At 42.4% G+C, this 22246-nt stretch overlaps 1 protein-coding gene across 4 annotated transcripts in view; it reads left to right on the top strand.

The window, feature by feature from the left end:
• The window catches only part of trmt11 (tRNA methyltransferase 11 homolog), a 97109-nt gene that overhangs the window by 47791 nt on the left and 27072 nt on the right, over window positions 1–22246 (top strand). For 3 of the 4 annotated variants that reach the window (XR_006310362.1, XM_043683880.1, XM_043683885.1), the window contains exon 12: window positions 2469–2589. Coding sequence is in view for 3 of the 4 variants with exons in the window: in XM_043683880.1 (XP_043539815.1) it covers window positions 2469–2589 (121 nt within the window). In the remaining variant the exon portion in view is untranslated. Of the gene's footprint in view, window positions 1–2468; window positions 2590–7313; window positions 7380–22246 lie in introns of those variants that run through there. The other variant, XM_043683891.1, reaches the window with a different exon arrangement.

The raw sequence follows: 22246 nt of genomic DNA, 5'->3' as shown, positions 1-22246 counted from the left end.
GGGCGATTTTTAAACATTTCTTTTGCAGCAATGTTTTACCTTATGGCATGGACCTGACAATGTAAGGTAGTATCAGTGACTTGAGAGGTGACACAGCAATTACTGATTTTCTGACTTTTTTTAGTATTCAAACAACCTTTTACAGATCCGTTCTTTACTCCAAAGATAGTTATCCAGTTGTTATAACATCAAATTGATGGTTATGTGCATGCTTGTGATATATTAAACATTTCCAATATTTTATTTTTAAATGCTTTCGGGTTCCAGGGAAAGGTTTTTGAGTTTCTAAAATGTTGCATCTTATTAATTTAGCTGACCATTGCATTCGATTCCTTTTGTGGCCTGAACTGATTTGATTCAACAACTTTAACCACACAACTATCATAGCTTTGACATTTTATGATTATGGTGGTGACAAATATTTGATCACTGTTCCTGTTTAATTCCACGAATATTATATGTAGAAGCTCTAAAAGATAAATTTCACATTTCACTACCATTTGGTTGCACTTGAATGGCAGGATTGAATCCGACTGCAGCCCACAGTCATACACAAGCGGTTGAAAGGAAATACTAAAGTAAAACAAATTTGACAGTACCTTCCCACAACGAAAGCAAACTGAGAAAGAGTTTTCTTTGGTCATTCCAGCTTACTGTTTGACCAAAAATGGAGAAAAAAAATCTTCAAAGGAACACCAAATTCAAAACAGTTGGAGGGTAGTGATCCGTGTAAAATTTGTGAGAAGATTTGGAATATCCTGAACTAGAAAACATTGTGTTTATTTATTACATCTTTTAATATTAACAAATTCCCCATGGCCTAAATAGATTTTATGTATTTATCCAGAAAAATTGAATTTTTCCTTGAAACACCACTTCAATAGCCCATGTAGGATATCCCTTCAGTATACTGTAGTTTTCTTTCGTGGTTGTGGTTTCACAGGCACCGAGCACTCTTGTTCAAGTGACCATTCTTCAAATGTAGATGTTGGCTGATAATTAGATGCACTTGAGATTTCAGCAAGCCTGATTGTGTTTGACCAGATGTCAGCTTTCCAGCAGTAGTCATAAGATTGTGATCAGGTACGGAGAAATGCAAATATTTCTCCCAACCTAGCCATAAGACTGAGAGACAGATTATGGCATGGGCGCTGAGTGGTTAGCACTGCTGCCTCACGGTGCCAGGGACCTGGGTTCGATTCCAGCTTCGGGTGACTGTCTGTGTCGAATTTGCATATTCTCCTCATGTCTGTGTGGGTTTCCTACAGGTGCTCCAGTTTTCTCCCACAATCCAAAGATTGTGCAGGTTAGGTGAATTGGCCATGTTGAATTGCCCATAGTGTTCAGGGTTGTGTAAGTTAGATGCACTAGTCAGGAGAAATGTAGAGTAACAGGTTGGTAGAATGGGTCTAGGGTGGTTACTCTTTGGAGGGTTGGTGTGGACTTGTTGGGCTGAAGGGTTGTTTCCACACTCTTGGAATTCTATTTTTACATTATTTTGTAAATGTTTTCAGAAAAGTATTAAAATGAATAGTCATGTAATGAAGAGAGTTTATGATCTGCCCTCAATTCTTTTATTATCCCACCCTCATGGCATCAATGTTTCTGATAGAGGATGGATTAGAATTATAAAGATAATTTATCATAAAAGTTGGGAAGTGTCAGCTGTAACAAGTTACATGCAGTAAATTCGCCATCCTCCAAAAAGTGTCTAAAATTAACTATATTTTTCTTTGTTCACTCAATTTGCTTCATATTCATTGTATTGCAATTTTTGCTGTTTGCAGCACACCTTACATGTAGTAATGGGAATAAATGTAGAATTTTAAAATCTCCTTTCTCTTCTGTACCTCTGAGTAAGCAGTTTAACTGTATACGTGTCAGCATCTAATTCTGGACACTGCACTTTTCGGAAAGATATGAAGCCATTGGAGAGAATGCTGCAGAGATTTACAAGAATGGTTACAGGAATAGGCAAATTCAGTTAAGAAGATGCATTGTAGAGATGGGACTGTTCTGTTTGGAGAAGGGAATGCTGAGAGCAAATTTGATTGAAGTAATCAAAATTATGAGAGGACCGGACAGAGTAACTAGAGAGAAAATGTTCTCTGTCATTAAAGTATGAAGAATTGCAGATTTAAAGTACTTAGTGAAAGAAGCAAATGTGATACTTGGGAAAAAAAAATTCTCAGGTAGTGAATGGTTAGGATCTGGAATGGCCTGTCTTACTGTGTGGTGGAAGCAAGTTCAACCAAGGCATCCACAAAAGGATGGCTAGTTGAAAAGCAGCAACGTGCATTGTTATTGGGAGAAGGCAGGAGAATGGCACGAGGTAAAATGCTCTGTTGGAGAGCTGATATAGATCCGATGGGCTGAATAATGTTCTGCCCTGTAACAATTGTGATTTAGCAAGCAGCTATCCCTTCCAGTATGATTTCATTAATTTGTCTCTTTTTTCCTTCTCCCAGCTACTCTGAAGATGTTATCCCCCAACATCCTTGCCTGAAACTTATTAGTAACTGTGAACAGTCTCTCACAACTCATACATCACGGCAGTTGATTACAATGGAAAAAGTGAAGGAATTTGAGGTATGAAAGCAGTATATCTGTTTGTTTTTCATTATTCAATTTTTAACAGGAAGGTGGTTGGTCACTTATGTGGGGTGTTGCATTTTAATGGGGGAGGGAAGAGCTTGAAGGTATGCTATATGGGTGACTTTATCTGCATTAATCGGGTACTATCGGGAGAATTCTAAAATTATTTCTTTATTTACATTTCATTGTCTGTAGTGAGAATAAGATGCATACAAATTATTTGTCTTGCATATTAAGTGCCATCTGGAGACTTAGGTCAAAGAGCAATAAATCTCAGGAAGGCTTGAGATCAGCGAAATGTTCCTTCCAACAGAGGATCTCTGTGTGGGTTGTCCTTTAGACTGAAGTGTTTCATTGTCCTCTCAGTTGGACACAAAATTGCACAGAGATGGTAAAATGGTGGGAAATGGCATGGAAAACAATTAGTTCTGGATCACTAATGTCAGATGTTCCAAAAAATGTTAAAAATACATAGGTGGTCAAGTCAGAATTTGGCAGCTGTATACAGATAATTGGCCTACCTTGTCAACTTTCCAGCATTTTCAGGCATTCAATTTTTATTCAGATAGTCTGGAATTTTGTTTGACCTCATTTTAAGTGTATGCAGAGAGAAGCTTTGCAGGACCTCTCCATGGGGTACTACAAGTGTGACTGGCACTAATGATTTAGCAGGATGAATATGGCATACAGAATCAACGATGTGTTGGGTGAAATAGGCTTTTCTTTATCAATGAACTTAATTTTGCTGCTTAGTGTGCTTACCTTGACAATGGGTCAAATTCTGGATTTGGACCTCAGAAGAGCAAGTGGCAAGCCTTTGATTTTCCTATTGCAGAACAATCTAGAACTGAGAGGCCCATCTAGTTTGGGACAGTGACAGGATGCCTCCCGAAGGTGGATGTGTGTGCATTGCCTGGCATTTAATAAGTATACAAGTGGTATCACAGAGGTGCCTTGAATAGGAGGGAACTGACTAATATTGAAGCAAGGAGGTCTGTCTCCATTAGATGGCTAAAGAGCATTTCCTGCTGCTTGGGGTTAGAGCCCCTTTCTGAGCAGGTGGGTCTGTACCCATTGGAGTTTAGAAGAATGAGGGGTGATCTTAATGAAATCTCTGTGTTTTCATAGAGTAAATTCTCAGAGGATGGTTCCTCTTTAGGAGGAGACTCAAACAACGGGACACTGTATAAATACAAGAGGTCTCTTTTTTTAAAACCAAGATAAGGAGAAGTAGTTTTCTCTCAGAGGGTTGTGATTCATGGAATTCGGTTCCTCAGAAAGCCAAGGATGCTGTCTCATTAACGTTATTCATGGCTAAGTTGGGTAGATGTTTGATAGACGTGGGAATTGTGGGGTATGAGGGACAGATAGAAAAGTGCAATGAAGACCACAATCTGATTAGTCATGATCTTATGAACTGGTGTAGCTTGTTGAAGGACCACATGGCCTAACCCTGTTCATAAATCCCACATTGCTGTGCAGTATTGCAGACAAATAAATGTAAAGACTGAAATGAGCAATGGCTCAGACATCTCATTGCAAATCTAAGTGCAGTCTATTACAAGGCTCATAACACAGCATGGGCCTCCTATGATGCTGGGAAAGATGCAGCCTTAGAGGAATTGTTTCCCTTCTGTCTTCACGGAGCAGATTGCCGGTTCCCGTGAGAACCCGCCCTTGGAAAAAATAGAATAGAAATTAGGAGCCATGCAGCTGAATGGGGTTCCCTCTGCTTTCCCAGCCCAACATGTCCCTGTCTCCAAAATAGCTTTCATAGGGCCAAGTTAAAAATCAAAGGTTATAGTCCAACAGGTTTATTTGGAAGCACTAGCTTTTGGAGCGCTGCTCCTTCATCAGGTGGTTGTGAAATATAAGGTCATAAGACACAGAATTTATAACAAAAATGAACTGAAACAATATATTGAACAAACCTGAATTGTTAAGTCTTTCATCTTTTAGTGCAGGTTTTGGTTCATTAATATGTAAATCTTAGAACTTCTTTCAAGTTATTGTTGAGATAACTTAAGGTTTTATAACTAAAGGTGACATCTCAGCTCAGACAATGCATTAAAGGTGTGAGGTTAGAGTCTGTCTATATTCCAATCTGGAGTCAGACTGGTTTTATTTCCAAAGTGGAATTTACAAAATATTACATGTAGCGACACTAGGATTTCTTATAGAAACTGAGCACCCACGGACTAGTCAAACCAGGAACGTTCCTCGTCACAGTGGACGTTTCAACACTCTACACTAGCATCCCCCACAATGATGACATCGCTGCAACAGCCTCAGTACTCAACACCAAGAATTGCCAATCTCCGAGCACCATCCAGAACTCATCTGCTTCGTCCTTGACCACAACGTTTTCACCTTTGACAACCAGTTCTTCATCCAGACACATGGAACAGCCATGGGGACCAAATTTGCACCCCAATATGCCAACATTTTCATGCACAAGTTTGAACAAGACTTATTTGCTGCACAGGATCTCTAACCAACTCCATACACTAGATATAATGATAACATTTTCTTCCTCTGGACCCATGGCGAGGAGTCACTGAAACAACTACACAGTGATATCAACGAGTTTCATCCCACCATCAGACTTGCCATGGACTACTCTTTAGTATCTGTCTCATTCTTGAACATGTGCATCTCCATCAAGGATGGGCACCTCAGTATCTCAGTCTACTGCAAATCCACAGATGTTACACAATGTTACACTTCACTAGCTTCCACCCTAAACATATTAAAACAGCCATCCTCTACGAACAAGCCCTGTGTAAATGAGGAGAACATGCTGGGCACCTGAAGGTACTCAATGATACCCTCCTAAGAAAAGGGTACAATGCTCAGCTCATTGATTGCCAGTTCCAACATACCACAGCAAGAAACCATAATGACCTCCTCAGGAGACAGACACGGGTTGCAACCGAAAGGGTACTCTTTAATCTCTTAAAATTACCTAGGAGAAGAGGAGAATATAGGGCATTTTGATATCCAGAGGAACCCTAATATGAGGGAAGAATGAGTTGTCACATGGTCACTTCTAAGTTAATTGTACCAAAGAAAGTTTTATGCTTATGCTCTGTTTGATCTCTGAGGAATCATGGCACTTGTTGATGTTAAAACAGTGAGGCAGCTTTATTGATGTATTCTACAAGCATTACTTGGGAACATCCTCACCGTGATGCTGTACTCTGTGTTATTCTGCCTTCAAATCCGTTAGGCTTTCTTCCTTCTTCCAGGATCTCTGTATCTAGAACGAGGTGTGTGGACCCTAGCAAGCCATAACTCTGCAGAATACAAGATCTTGAATTATTTGCATTTAGTTACAAAGAATATGGACTTACAGCAAGCTATTAAAATTGAAGAGACTACAAGTTGGAACTTGCAATGGTATTTGTGTCATGTGTTTACCCATTTTAGAAGAATTGGGGAATTCTTGCAGCTTAGCATATATTTGGGCAGTGGCCAAAAAAACCATTGAAGAGCCAATGAGAGACTGTAAAAATTGCAATTGTTATGAGACTGATAGCTGAAAAGGGTGGGTTGTCTTATGAAGACAGGCTGGGCTTGTTTTCAGTCGAGTCTAGAAACTGAGTGATTTGATTGAAATGTATATGATCCTTAAAGGTTTTTGTCAAGGTGGACGTGACAAGGGTGTTTCCACTTGTGGGTGAGTCCAGTACTAGGAGGCACTTTTAAACTTAGGGGTCACCCTTTCAGGGCAGAGATGGACAAATTGTTTTCTGAGGGTTGTGAGACTTTGGAAATCTCTGTCTCAAGGTGGTGGTTGTGGTGGGATCATTGAATAACTTTAAGGTGCAGAAAAAGTCTTGTTAGGTGAGGAAAACAAGGGTCATCAGGGGTAGATGGGAATATGGAATTTGAAATACAGACATATCAGCCATGATCTTACGGAATGCTGAAACATACTCAAGGGGCCAACTGTTCTACCTTTGTTCCTGATTTTTATGGTTATATGCAATTGTTAGGATGGAGTGTTAAAAGAATTTTGTCGGGTTAAAATGTTGCTATCAGCACAATTGTAGCTTTCATTGCTGCAAATTGTGTCAGTGGAGCAGAACCATTAACTGCCTTGACATTCCACAACAGCTAATATGCAAAATTATGAAAGCAGACTAAACCCAAAGGGACAATTGGGAATTCTGACCAGCAGGTTCAAATCAAAAAATCTGTACATTAAAAGGGAAGTGCCTGCACATGGGAATAAATGTTTGTTTTGGCCCAAACCAACAAGAAAAATGAATTTCAGATACTTGATAACATTGGCCAAGGGAGTGTGCGAAGCACTAGGCAAGTGAAGGAAAACTCAACAGAGACCTAACTAAAGGTTAGCACTGCTGCCTCACAGCTCCAGGGGCCTGGGTTCGATTCCTGCCTCGGTCTGTGTGGAGTTTGCACATTCTCCCCGTGTTTGCGTGGGTTTCCTCTCACAATCCAAAGATGTGCACTTCAGGTGAATTGGCCATGCTAAATTGCCCATAATGTTAGGTGCATTCGTCAGAGGTAAAGTATAGGGTAGGGGAATGGGTCTGGGTGGGTTATTCTTCGGAGGGTCGGCTTGGACCTGTTGAGCCAAATCTAATCTAATGTAATCTAATCACATCAGCTTCTGTAGGGAAGTGAAGGAGGTTTTATAACACCGGAACCCCTGTTTGTTTAATGGGTAAATAGTGATTTCTTTATATTAGATTGGTGTGAGAAGGACTGTACAATTTGACTTCTGGGACAGGTTCCTCTGACAACAGTGGGACAGCATTTCAGAGAGCAGGAGCTAAGGAGATTGTGCAGGACCTGAGAACAACAAATTATATTAAAGATGGTATTTACCAACCTCCAAGCTGCATGCCAATCTTTCTTGGAAATATACCACCATTCCGTCACTATCACTGAGTCAAAATTCTGGAACTTGCTTCAGAACAGCACTGTGGATCTCCCTACAGGGCTGCAGAGGTTCAAGAAGACAGCCCTTCACCATCACCAGGGCAGTTAGTGGTAGATGATAAATGCTGGCCTCATTTACATCCATGAACAAATAAAACATAATATAACAAATATCTTAAATGTTTCACATGGCCTAACAGGAGATAAGACCAGATGACCAAAAGCTTGGTGAAAGTGGCAGGTTTTGAGGAGTTTCTTAAAGATGGAAACCGAGGTAGGGAAGCTGAGAGGTATAGGTAGGGAATTCCAGACCTCTGGTTCTCGACACCTAATAGCATCGCCACCACTGGTGAAGCATTAAAATCAGGGATGTTCAAGAGGCCTTGGATGAGCCTAAGTCTTGTGGTGCTGGAGATGATTACTGTGATCGGGAGGTGTGAGGCCATGGATGGATATAAAATTGAGCATGAAAGTTTTAAAATAAAGGTGTTGCTTATATAGAAGCCAATATCAGCTAGTGAGTACAGGGGTGTTGGGTAAAAGAGTATTGAGTTAGGATATGGGTAGCAGATGTTTTGATGACCTCTGGTATGCAGGAGATAGAATGTGGGAGATCAGCCAGGAGTTCATTGGAACAGTTACGTCCAGAGATAACAAAGACACGAATGGAAGTTTGAGCAGAAGTTTGGACCTAAAGTCAGGCGACATTACGGAGATGGAAATAGGTGGTCTTCATGATGGTGTGAATATTTGGGTATCACTCAACTCAGCATCAAATATAATACCAAGATTGCAAAGAGTCCTATTTGATCTTGGGTTGTGGCTAGATAGGGAAATGGAATCTGTAATGTGGCAATGCTGTTTGGCAAAAGAATAAAGAAAAAGGCTTAATTCATCCCAATAATTGGTTGGAGTAAGTTTCTGCTTATTCAGTACTGGATGTTGGATACGCAGTCTGACAATTTAGCAACTGTGAAGGAATAGTGAGAAATGGTAGTGAGATAGAGTTGGGTGTTGACAGTGTGCATGTGTTAACTAACATGGTGTTTCCAAATGATGTCACCAAGGTACAACATAGACATAAGTAAAAGTGGGCAAGAAAAGGTTATTGGAGTGACACTGGAAGTATCTTGGTCTGGAAGCAAGAAGAGAAGCTGTCCCAAGAGATACTCTAGTTATGATTATATAAGAATGGAATCAGGTGAGAGCAGTCTCACCCAGCTGATTGTACCAGCCTCCACCACTTCCTCTGGCAGCTTGTTCCATAACATACCACCCTCTGTGTGAAAAAGTTACCCCTTGGGTCCTTTTTAAATCTTTTCCCCCTTACCTGAAACCTATATCCTCTGGTTTTGGACTTCCCCAACTCCAGGAAATAAGAGGTGATATCATTAAAATTTAAAATATTATTAAAGAAATTAAGAGTGTAGATTGATAAAGGATGTGGAGTCTCCCTTGGCTGTGGAGTCTAGAATCAGAGGCACAGCCTCAGACAAGGGTTAAGTCATCCGGACTAACATGTGAAAGTGATACTTCAAGCAGGAGTGGTGAATCTCTGTAGTCCTCTAGCCCAGATGCCTGTAGAAAATCACTGAATATGTACAAGTTAGAGATTGATAGATTTCTAGGTACAATTGACATCAAGGGTTATAGGGATAGCACAGAAAAGTGACATTGGATTAACTCTAGAGCTAGAAATCAGTTGGGGGTTGGCTAGTCCATATTCAAAAACTCAGCTGCTAACCTAAGTGAGTATGCCACTACCATTACAGACTTCATGAGTATGTGTGTTGAACACCAATAACCAAAGACATTAATTCGAATGTTCCCAACCGGAAACCATGGATGAACTGGGAGTGGGCGGCACGGTGGCACAGTGGTTAGCACTGCTGCCTCACAGCGCCAGAGACCCGGGTTCAATTCCCGCCTCAGGCGACTGACTGTGTGGAGTTTGCACATTCTCCCCTCGTCTGCGTGGGTTTCCTCCGGGTGCTCCGGTTTCCTCCCACAGTCCAAAGATGTGCAGGTCAGATGAATTGGCCATGCTAAATTGCCTGTAGTGTTAGGTAAGGGGTTAATGTAGGGGTATGGATGGGTTGCGCTTCAGCGGGTCGGTGTGGACTTGTTGGGCTGAAGGGCCTGTTTCCACACTGTAATGTAATCTAATGTAATCTAATCCACTCCCTACCAAAGTCCAGGACTGAGGCATTCAAGTTGGTCAACCTTGACCTATACAGGAAACCCAGGTACAACCTTTGTAAGTCTGTCAGAGATGCTAAGAGGCAAGATGAAACTAAGCTTGAGACCCAGACCAACCACAGGGATATTTGTGGCAAAGCTTACACGACATAAAAGGGCTACAAAATTAACTTGAACAGAATCGCAGGCAATAATATATCCATACACACTGAAGTCATTGCATTCTACACTCGCCTTGAACTAAAGGTCAGTGAAATGATGTCACTTATCTCAACACCTCGGGCAGTACACACAGTCACTGCCGCAGACATTAGATCGGCCTTTTTGAAAGTGAACCCATGGAAAGCGACTGGCCCGGATAGACTCTCTGGGCATGCACTCAGATCCTGTGTGGACCAGCTGGTGAGTGTATTCACTGACATCTTTAACCTCCCCTTACTAAGATCTGAAGTCCTTACTAAGATCTGAATGTCCTTACTAAGATCTGAAGTTCTCACCTGCTTCAAGAAGACCACCATCATCCCAGTACCAAAGGAAAATCAACCAGCATGCCTCAATGACTACTGTCTGGTGGCTCTCACATCCGTAACAATGAAGTGCTTCAAGAAGTTAGTCATGGCTCACATCATCTCCACCTCGCCTTGATCCTTTGCAATTCATCTACTGGTACAACAGTACCACAGCAGATGTCATCTCCCTGGCCTTACACTCATCCCTAGAACATCTGGATAACAAAGATACCTAATTGGGCTCGTACCTTTTGACTACAGCTCTGCCTTCAATACTAGGGCAGCACGGTGGCTCAGCGGTTAGCATGCTGCCTCACAGCAGGGTTCGATTCAAGCCTTGGGCAACAGTCTGTGTGGAGTTTTCACATTCTCCCTGTGTCTATGTGGATTTTCTCCGGGTGCTCCAGTTTCCTCCCACAGTCCAAAGATGTGCAGGTCAGGTGAATTGGCCTTGCTAAATTGTCCATTGTATTAGGTCTTAAAAATGTGTTGCTGGAAAAGCGCAGCAGGTCAGGCAGCATCAAAGGAACAGGAGAATCGACGTTTCGGGCATTCCTGAAGAAAGGCTTATGCCCGAAACGTCGATTCTCCTGTTCCTTTGATGCTGCCTGACCTGCTGCACTTTTCCAGCAACACATTTTTAAGCTCTGATCTGCAGTCCTCACTTCCTCCATTGTATTAGGTGCATTAGTCAGAGGGACGTGGGTTTGGTTGGGTTACTCTTTGGAGGGTCGGTGTGGACTTGTTGGGCTGAAGAGCCTGTTTCCACACTGTAGGGAAGCTAATCTAGTCTAAATCATAATTCCAAACAAACCCATTTCCAAACTCTGAGACCAAGGTCTCACCATATCTCCCCCCTCTGTAACTGGATCCTCAACTTCCTGACATACAGACTGCAATCAGTAAGAATACATGATGGCACCTCCTCCATCATAATCCTCAACCCCGGTTCCCCGCAAGGCTGCATACTCAGCCCCCTATTATACTCCTTACACGCTCACAACTGTGTGGCCAAATTCCACCCCAACTCCATTTATAAATTTGTTGATGACCTCACCATTGTAGGACTGATCTCAAAAAACGATGAGACAGAATACAGGAAAGCGATTGGGTGCTTGGTGACATGGTGTAAAGACAGCAGTCTCTCCAGCAAGGTCTGCAAAATGAAGGAGCTGGTCATTGACATTAGGAAGTGGAGTGGAGGGCACACCCCTGTCTGCATCATTGGTGCTGAGGTGGAGATGAACATCAAGTTCCTGGGAGTGATGATAACAACAATCTGTCCTGGTCCACCCCATCAATGCAGCAGGTCTCTATTTCCTGAGGAGGCTAGGGAAATTCAGCATGTCCACAAGGGCTCTTACTGATTTTTATAGATGCACCATAGAAAGCATCCTATTTGGATGCATCACAGCATGGTATGGCAACTGTTATTCCCAAGATTGCAAGAAACTACAGAGAGTCATGAACACAGCTCAGTCCATCTATTGACTCCACCTGTACTTCCCACTGCCTCGGGAAAGCAGCCGACACAATCAAAGACACCTCCACCCTCTGCTACAAATGTTTGAATACCCGTATGAACAGCTTCAAGAACAGCTTCTTCCTCACTCTTAACAGACTTTTGAATGGACCTTCCAAATGTTAATGTTGATCCCTTTCTCTGGCCATTTGTGCAGCTCTAACACTACTCTGCACGCTGTTCTGCTACCTTGATGCACTTTGTTTGGTGTGATCTGCCTGCATGGCATGCAAAACAACACTTTTCATTGTATCTTGGTACATATGATAACAATAACTCAAATTAAACTCAAAACAATTTGCACAAAGAGCAAATGCAAGGGGAGAAAAATAGTTTTCACACAAGGTATGAAATGTGCTGCCTGGAAATGTGGTGGAGGCAGATTCAACACGAGACATATAAGAGCTTGGTGGATGATTGTCTGTATAGAAATAATGTTATGAAGGAAAAATCAGGTAGTTGGTAGTAGGTAATGATGCTCATTTGAAGAGCCAGTGCAGACATGATGGTCCTCCTACACTGAAGCACTTTTTTTAGATTCCCTACAAAATGGGAACAGGCCCTTTGGCCCAACAAGTCCACACCGACCCTCCGAAGAGTAACCCATCCAGACCCATTCCTCTACCTTATATTTACCCCTGACTAATGCACCTAACACTATGAGCAATTTAGCATGACCAATTCACCTAAAGTACCCATCTTTGGATTGTGGGAGGGATCCGGAGGAAACCCACGCAGACACTGGGAGAATGTGCAAACTCCACACAGACAGTCACCCGAGGCGGGAATCGAACCCGGGTTCCTGGAGCCGTGAGGCAGCAGTACTAACCACTGAGCCACCGTGCCGGTGCAATTGTGTAATTAACCGTTATCTAGAATGGTTATCTATTGGTTAGCACTGTTGCCTCACAGCGCCAGAGACCCGGGTTCAATTCCCACCTCAGGCGACTAACTGTGTGGAATTTGCACGTTCTCCCCGTGTCTGCGTGGGTTTCCTCCGGGTGCTCCGGTTTCCTCCCACAGTTCAAAGATGTGCAGGTCAGGTGAATTGGCCATGCTAAATTGCCCGTAGTGTTAGGTAAGGGGTAAATGTAGGGGTATGGGTGGGTTGCGCTTCAGCGGGTCGGTGTGGACTTGTTGGGCCGAAGGATCTGTTTCCACACTGTAATCTAATCTAATCTAATCTAATCTAATCTAATGGCAAAACAGGCTTGAGAGGCTGAATGGTGTATTCCTGTCCCTATATTCAGTGAGCAGAAATTAGTGTCGAATAGCCATTGTGAGAGAAATCATTTTATTGTTCAGGACATGGAAAGTGGAGGTGACAGTCTAGTTGAGCAAATCAGTCATTGTAGAAATATGATAAATAGAGGGCAAAGGCTAAATAGTTTGGATCTTGAACATGTAGTTGTGTGTGAATTGTGGATAATTTTTCCCAAGAACAGATACAAAAGGAACTGGGGTTGGTGTATTAAAGGGGATTGTATGTGGAGTGTAATACAAGAAATTGATCTGAAATGTTCCTAACTATAATGGATTAGCAAGACCAAGAGGTCAAGGGCATGACTATTAGTATATAGATTGGGGAGTTTACATGGAGGGAGAGATTTAAGAAGCATTACAGCAAAGTGAATTCAGAGGGGAGCGAATGATTAATTGAAATGTATATTAAAATGACCAATATTGAGAAGTCATTCAGGGCAGTGAGGGAGGAAAGCAATGAGGTTTTCTCAGTGTTAAAAAGATCAAAGGGTAAGTAGATTAGTGGGGATCAGATATAAAGCAGCAACCAAATTTCACCTGTAAATAAATTCAGAGATCATAAGTTATCTTGGCAAGGTTCCACAAAAATTAGATTCTGTAAAATCTTGATGGTAAATGTCAGCTTATTGTCTATGACCTTCACTAAAACCAGAAGTGAGGGATCTTCGCTGATGATTACACACTTTTCAGTTCATTTGTAACTCCTCATACTGAAGCAGTCCCTGACAATTCTATGGTAAGTAATTCACTTTCTGAAAACCCACAGCTTCTCAACCATTTGCAAGGAACAAGTCAAGAATGTGGCGGAATGTTTGTACTTGGCTGGATAAGTATAGCTCCAAGAACACTGGAGGAATTTGACCTCTTTCTGGATAAAGCACCTCCCTTGATTGCCATCCAGTTCACCATATTAAGCATTCACTCCCTTCATCACTGACGCACAGTGGCACAATCTACATGGTGGTCTACAGTAACTCACCAAGGCTCCTTTTACAGCCATTACCTGTATCATCTAGAACGCTGAGGGTAGCAGATGTATGGGAACAATAGCACCGTTGAAGTTCCCTTTCAAGCCATGCACTACCTTGATCTGGAATGACATCACTATTCCTGTTGTTGGGTCAAAGTCTTCCTTTCTGCCAGCACTTAAGGTTTAACTGCACGAGATGTATGGCAGCAGTTCAAAATATGGCTTACCAACACAAAGGCAAATATGGATGAGCAACATATGTTGGCCATTTCAGCAACACTAATGTCTCATGAGGTAATAACAAAAAAAAGTAGATGGGAGATCAATTTGTAGATCATAGTAGCAAGTGATATTCCAATGCTGAATGAGGGTTGATGTTTGAGGTTCACGGTCAGCTGAAGGATAAAAAGGTGATAGCAAGGTTGAAGAACACCAGAAAATCCAGTAGCAGCAAAGTTTTTTTTTCTTTAAGTCCAGTGATTTTACTTTTGACATGGACCAGAGTTTGTTGGGTGTTGCTGAATTAGTAATCCAGTGGCCAAGGCTAATACTCTGGGGACAAGCGTTTAACTCCCATGATGGCAGCTGGTGGAATTTAAATTTAATCAGTGAAATCTGGAATTGAAAGCTAATGTGAGTAATGATCATGATTTAGGCGGCAAGGTGGCTCAGTGGTTATCACTGCTGCCTCACAAAGCCAGGGACCTAGGTTCAATTCCACCCTTGGGGGACTGTCTGTATGGAGTTTGTGCATTCTCCCCATATCTGTGTGGGTTTTCTCTGGATGCTCTGGTTTTCTCCTACAGTCCAAAGATACACAGTTTAGGTGAATTGACTATGCTAAATTGCCGTCGTTTCCAGTGATGTGCAGGCTAGATGGGTTAGCCATGGGTAAGGGGAGGTTGCGAGGATAGGGTAAGGGAGTGGGTCTGGATGGGATTCTCTTCAGAGGGTCAGTGTGGATCTGATGGGCTGAAAAGCCTGCTTCCACACTGTAGGGGTACTATGATTCTGTTATCAGTTATTATTAAGCCTCCATCACGTTCACTGATACATTTGGAGAGAAATCTTGCATTTTCCCATTGCCATACCATTTCCCAGCATTAGCAACCTCAAAAGCGTCCATTGGATTGCTAATTGAAATAATTAAGGGGCATCTTTTGCTCCTGTCAGCATTTTACTGACGTCAGGAGGGTTGTCACCACATAGGAGGACTGATAGGTAAGCAGTGTTCCAGTTGGTTTTCTGTAGGGAGTAGTAAAATGAGCGTCTTTATGATATCTCCATGATCCATAGCAAGGCTGTCTCCTTCTGCTAATGGCAATCCCAAGTGCCACTGATAGAACAAGGATCCTTTGCTGATCGATTGTTAGGGTCTGCTTGCCTTGCCTGGAAACGTTAGAGAAAAGTTTTCCTCCTCTTTGAGGCTGTCTGCGCATTGAGATATTGTCTCCTCATGCTGCAGCCTAACCACTAACAGTGATGCTGATGAGTTGCCAGCACTCTGATTTGGTTAAATATATAAATGGTAACTACTGGATGGTTTGGGAAGAATACCACTTCTCATAAAGTTCACACTTACAATTAATATGAAGTAATCAAGCTGGTTCTTCATGGTGGTGATTTTCATTTTGAACAGTTGGTACCTGAACTGATATGAACCGGAAAATTAACAGATTTAAGCCAGTGCTTCTCAGTTTTATCTGTGCTCATAGTATTAGTTAACATTTTATATCCTATATAAATTATTCCATTCCCTGATGAGAGCACTTCTTAGAAACTGAACAATTGGCAGTCTTATTCCTTTTCATGGGTAATGGTTGTTTAAAGCTGTCTTTGTTTAGATAAAAAATAAATCATCCTTCAACGCTGTTTCAGGATGTAACATGTGATGCCAGCACACTGTGTTCTTGAGCTTTATGTATGAATTCCCATGTGTTTCAGCAGTAATATATGCCAGGCATTACTGTAGTGTAGAATGTTGGATTGACTACAAAACCTAATTGACCTAACAACCATTGAAACAACGTATTGAAAAGTTTCTATAATAAAGAATCAAATGATACCTAAATATGTTGATCAGTGAATAACATTTATAGGCTTTAGCTAATATTTTAAATTGTCACTGTGGTTTATGATCATTATCTGAATTTGAAAAGTAGCTTATTGCTTTATTACAGCTTGCTAGGTTGTGAAAGGTCTGGACAAAATGTTGCTTTTGCCTACAAGCATACACTGTACAGTGTAGATGCATTAGATACAACTTTAATTTATGTCTCTTGAAGCCAGTTATATTCTTCAAGTCACTAGTTTTACACATTTGATCTATTTTTTGAATGAGTGAAGTCAATGTCAGTAACATAGATATATCACTTGAGCGTAAATGGTAGCATCTGGAAAACATGCATTCTTTCATAAGTCTTACAATTAGCTTAAACAAAATCTGTTAGCTGTTTAGATCACTGAAATCTTGCAGTAAGAATGGTATAAACCATCCCGCAAAAAAGTGCACATGATAGTCAACATTATTAGGTGCACCTAAGTTAGCAAAGCCTCCGCATTTATTTTGTAATCAGTGACAATTGGGAAGTAAAAATATCATATGGAGAAATTTATATGAAGTACGTTTCAAAAAAATACAACCCGACCTGTTCAGAAGTTGATGAAGCTAATCATAATTCCTGGTCAGGTCTAATTGATAATTCCATCTCAGTTCATTTCTTTAGAATGACCTGAAATTTCAGTCTGACAGCATCCAGATGGTTCTTAAATAATTCCAGAGTTCATAGCATGCTTGCCAGATCTGGGTGCCCATTCTATGTGGATTACTTTTTTGTGCAAAGAACTTTGTCCTTTTTTGCTGTATGACACAAGCAATTTAATGCAGATAAATGTGATGTGATGCCCTTTTGAAGAAGTACAATAAAGAGGCACTATTTGGAGGGGGGCAGCAAAACAGACGGACCTAGAGGAAAGTATACATAAATTGTTGAAGATCACATGAAAAATTGATAAGGCAATTAAGGAAGTGTATGAGATACTCCACATACTTGAATGGGTGACAGGGGAATCTAACTGAAGGACTATTTTCGTAGAGCAAGTTGAACAAAGCTGTTTCCCTGGAGCCTACATTTGTCTTCTGTGACATTGAAGTATGATCCCTTGTCCCATTTTCACAATGTAATTTTTTTCTTGATTTATCTTTTGCATTCTACTGTGTTGTCTGCCTCAATGGGGTAAACCTCTCATTTACCTTTTTCTTGCGTTGAAGTATTTGATACTCTTCATAACCAAGCCCCTACTGCCAAGGCTTAGACTTGGGTGGGTCCTTTTATGCACTGGCTTCCATTTTTGTGCGCTGTTAGAACATGATAAAACATACAGTCTGACCATAGTACTGTACCACCTGGTCAAGGCTTCCTCTTCCTTATTCTTTACTAATGTGTTGCTGGAAAAGCGCAGCAGGTCAGGCACCATCCAAGGATCCAAGCCTTGCTTATGCCCGAAACGTCGATTCTCCTGCTCCTTGGATGCTGCCTGACCTGCTGTGCTTTTCCAGCAACACATTTTTCAGCTCTGATCTCCAGCATTGGCAGTCCTTACTTTTTTCTTATTCTTTACTAATTTGGTTATGTAGTTCAATGCATTGTTTGCAGCCCCATTTAGAAAAAAACAGGATTATTGATCTGCTGATTTGCCATAAACTAATCTGTGCTTCCTTGGCCATTCATCTTCCTCTGTATCAAGTTTGTTGAAATACATCTCTTAGTTTTTGAGACAAACTGAGGTGAAGACATTACTCTGAATTTCAGTGGCAGGGAATTTACTTCTCATGCAATCTGTGGTAGAAATCCAGAATTTTCTGCACCATCTGTGGGTACTGGGTCAATTGCATTTTTAAGACTAATACAAAAGAATGCGGCTCAAAGGGGTGGGTAAGTGGAGCTGAGGTGCAGATAAATCATAATCTAACTCATGACCGAACAGATTTGAGGAACTGAATGGCCCATTCCTGTTCTAATGTTCCAAAGGTTATAGTTAATGTAACAGTAAAAGTTAATGGCCATCAGACATTAAGCCATCTGCAATTCCTAGAAAAGTTGTTTTGCGCAGTGTTAGTATTTTTAACTGATCCGAACATCTAGCTGATGATTTTCTCTCTGGTATTAAGCTGCATGGTTCCCGAAGAAATTAGAATTGTCGAAAAATGCTCTTAAAAATCACTTATATTTTATTTTCTCAGCGGTCTGTTTTCCATCAGAGGTCTCTGCTTGCAATGTAGTTCAAAACCGCAATTATTCTTGGTTCAATTATTTCCTAGAATTCTGGAAATCAACTTGAGATTGATAGAAGCCAAAAGAACAGTGGATGCCATAAAGCAGAATCAGAAATTGTGAGACAGCTCAGCAGGTCAGGCAGCATCTGTGGAGAGAAATCAGAGTTAATGTTTCAGATCAAGTGACTCTTTCTCAGAACAGGGCCGCTAAGAGATCAGTTTAGAGGAAAAGGTGCAAAGATTCCTTCATTGCATACCGAGGCAAAATATTTTGATTTGAAATCTGTGGCTTGTGTATCTTTAAATTTAATATATCATTTTGAATCTGCATCTTTTCACATATCTTTGTATCTAACTTGTTTGCGTGGGTAACATTTTTGAGTCTGCTAATACTGAACGAGAAAAGTAAGTAGTTTTCCTTACTGACTCAAATTAGCAATTTGTAATATTAATCAGCCTACTCAACACGCTCCACTTGCATCTGATCACAGCATTGAATTTGATTGCCACTCTATTTTTGACAGGTGGATTTAGTTCAACTAAATAATTTGGCCCCATTTCTGATTTAGTTTTTTTTTCATGAAATATGGAAATGCCCATTGGTATGATGAGCTGTCTTCTTGAACCACTACAGTTCATGGACAGTTAGGAAGGGAATTCCAGGATTTGACTCTGCAACAGTGAAGTAATATTGTTGCAGTTCCTGACCAGGATAGTGTGTGGTTTAGAAGGGAACTTGAGAGGTGACATTCCCATTTTTCTACTGCCTTTTCCTTCTGGGTACAAACGGTCATGGGATTTAAAGGTGCCATGCCATTGTGCAGTGGTGGTGGTTAGAGTGAATGTTGAAGATTTTGGGTGGGGTACCAGTCAAGGTTGTTTTGTCCTGGCTGCACCCACCCAGGCAAGAGGAGTGCATTGCATCACATTCCTCATTTGTGCCTTGTGGATGGTGGACGGATATTTAAATAATGGGACTCATGCAGAATTCCCAGCCTCTGATATGAGGTTGTCTTCCCTTTTCTTCCCTATGTGATTGGCTCCGGCATGGGCCACAGCCCTGGAATTTTATCCTTCCTTTCCAAGTTCCTCAACAGTGTCTCTGAAATATCTTTTACCTTTGGACCAAATAGGCAGTGTGCCTTTTCAGTTGGTTAGTCCTCACTGCAGTTTCCCCTAATTATTGACTTTCCTATGATGACAATCTTTCTATTGTACACTTTTTCCCACTCCTTGATCTGCAATCAACACACTGTATCTGTTGGATGGGACCAATACCAGTTTTTCTTTGGTTCAGTAGTTAACACTGCTGCCTCTCAGTGCCAGGGGCCCGTGCCCGATTCCAGCCTTGGGTGACTGTCTGTGTGGACGTTCCCTGGGTCTTTGTGGGTTTCTGTCGGCTGCTCCAGTTTCCTCCAACAGTGAAAAGATGTGCAGGTTAGATGGACTGGCCGTTCTGAAGTTTGCTGTTGTATCCAGGAATGTGCAGGTTAGGTGAATTAGCTATGGTAAATGTGGGGTTATGGGGATTTGGTGGGATGCTGTTCGGAGTGTTGGTGAAGATGAGCTGAATGGCCTCTGCCATGTGGAGATTCTACAAATGACTGCAAAGATTATGGAGGCAATAGAGTTAAATTTTGGACAAGTCCCAGTAAATTGGAAAGTAGCACATTTAATACTTTCATTCAATACAAGAGGGCAAGGTAAAGCAAGAAACTATTGGTCACTTACCTAATATGTGTCAAAAGGAAACTGCTAGAATGTATGAATAAGGAATTTTAATGCGATTAGGTAGCGTAAACACACCTTTGTGAAAGGAGAAAGTGAGCACTGCAAATGCTAGAGATCAGAGTCAAAAGGTGTGGCACTAAAAAAGCACAGCAGGTCAGGCAGCATCCGAGGAGCAGGAGAGTCGACGTTTCGGGTAGAAACTCTTCATCAGGAGTGAGTGTGTGAGTATGTGTGTTTTGGGGGATATGCACCAAGGGGCTGAGATATAAATAGAAGAGGTGACAAATAGATATAGGTGGGGGGTGATGGTGATAGATAGGAATGGAGGGTGGAGCGGAAAGGTGGGAAGGATGATGGACAGGTAGGACAGTTCAGGAAGGCGGTACCGAGTTGGAGGGTTGGATCTGGGGGAGAAGCGAGATTAGGAAACTGGTGAAATTGACATTGATGCCATGTGGTTGGAGTGTCCCAAGATGGAAAATGAGGTGTTCTTCCTCCAGGCATTGGGTGGGTTGGATTTGGTCGTGGAGACAGCCCAAGACTTGCATGTCCTTTGGCGGAGTGGGATGGGGAGTTGAGGTGGTCGGCCACAGGACGGTGGGGTTGTTTAGTGTGTGTGTCCCAGAAATGTTCTCTGAAACATTCCGCATGTTGGCGTCCTGTCTCCCCAGTGTAGAGGAGGCCACATCAAGAACAACGGACACAGTAGATGAGGTGTTTGGTTGTGCAGGAAAATCTCTGTTGGTTGTGGAAGAATCCTTTGGAGTCCTGGATGAAGGTGAGGGGGGAGGTGTGGGTGCAGGTTTTACACCTCTTGCGGTGGCATGGAAGGGTGCCGGGAATGGAGGGTGGGTTGATTGTGGGCGTGGACCTAATGAGGGAGTCACGGAGGGAATGATCTCTGTTGAATACTGAAAGGGGTGGGGAGGGAAATATATCTCTGGTGGTGGGGTCTGACTGTAGGTGGCGGAAGTGGTGGAAGATGATGCGTTGAATCTGGAGATCGGTGGGGTGGAAGGTGAGGAGCCAAGGGGTTTCTATCCATGTTGCAGTTGAAGGGGTGGGGTTCAAGGGCAGAAGTGGAGGAGATGCACTGGAAGGCACAGTTGACCACGTTGGGGATATTTCAGTCTTTGAAGTAGGAGACCATCTGGGATGTTCTGGCGTGGAATTGTTCCTCCTGGGAGTAGAGGTGGCAAAGGCGAAAGAATTGTGAGTAAGGAATAGTGTTTTTACAGGAGAGGGGAGCGGTGGGAGGAGGTTAGCCCAGGTAGCTGTTGGAGTCTGTGAGTTTGAAGTAGATGTTTCGTGTTGAGTTGGTTGCCAGAAATGGAGATGGAGAGGTCTAGGAAGGGGAGGGAGATGTCCAAGATAGTCTAGGTAAACTTGAGGGTAGGATGGAAGGTGGTTATGGAAGTTGATGAACTGTTCAACCTCCTCGTGAGAGCACAAGGTGGCGCCGATGCAGTCAACAATGGAGCAAAGGAAAAAGTGGGGAATGGTGCCCATGTAACTATGGAAGATGGACTGTTCCACATACCCAACGAAATGACAGACATAGCTGAGACCTATGAGGGTGCCAGTGGCTACCCCTTGGTCTGAAGGAAGTGGGAGGTTTCAAAGAAGAAGTTGTTGAGTGTGAGGACCAGTTCAGCCAATCAAATAAGTGTGTTGGTGGAGGGGTACTGGTTAGGTTGGCAGGAGAGGAAGAAACCGAGGGCTTGGAGGCCTTTGCCATGTACAGGGACTGGAAGTCCATGGTGAAGATGAGGCATTGGGGGCCTGGGAAGCGAAAGTCATGGAGGAGATGGAAGGCATGGATGGGTGTTCCAAATGTATGTGGGGAGTTCCTGGACAAAGGAGAACAGGACATTGTCAAGGTATGAGGAGAGAAGTTCGGTGGGGCAGGAGCAGGCTGAGACAATGGGTCAACGGGGTCAGCCAGGTTTGTGAATCTTCGATAGGAGGTAGAATTGGGCGGTGTGGGGTTCACGGACGATAAGGTTCGAGGCTGTGGATGGGAGATCCCCTGAGGTGATGAGGTTATGGATGGTCTGGGAGATGATAGTTTGGTGATGGGAGGTGAGATTGTAGTCGAAGTAGCAATAGGAGGAGGTGTCTGTGAGTTGGCACCTGGCTTCAGCGGTGTAGAAGTCGGTGTGCCAAACTACCTCTGTGCCCCCTTGTCTGCTGGCAGAGGTTAGGGTTGGAATGAAGGACTACCCGTTACGAGGGTGAGAGGTTGGAATGGGTGAGGGGTGGACAGGTTG

The sequence above is a fragment of the Chiloscyllium plagiosum genome, chromosome 3, assembly GCF_004010195.1.
Source record: "Chiloscyllium plagiosum isolate BGI_BamShark_2017 chromosome 3, ASM401019v2, whole genome shotgun sequence".
NCBI lineage: Eukaryota > Metazoa > Chordata > Chondrichthyes > Orectolobiformes > Hemiscylliidae > Chiloscyllium > Chiloscyllium plagiosum.
Note: the sequence above shows the minus strand (reverse complement) of the source record. Positions and strands in the feature narration are given on the sequence as shown.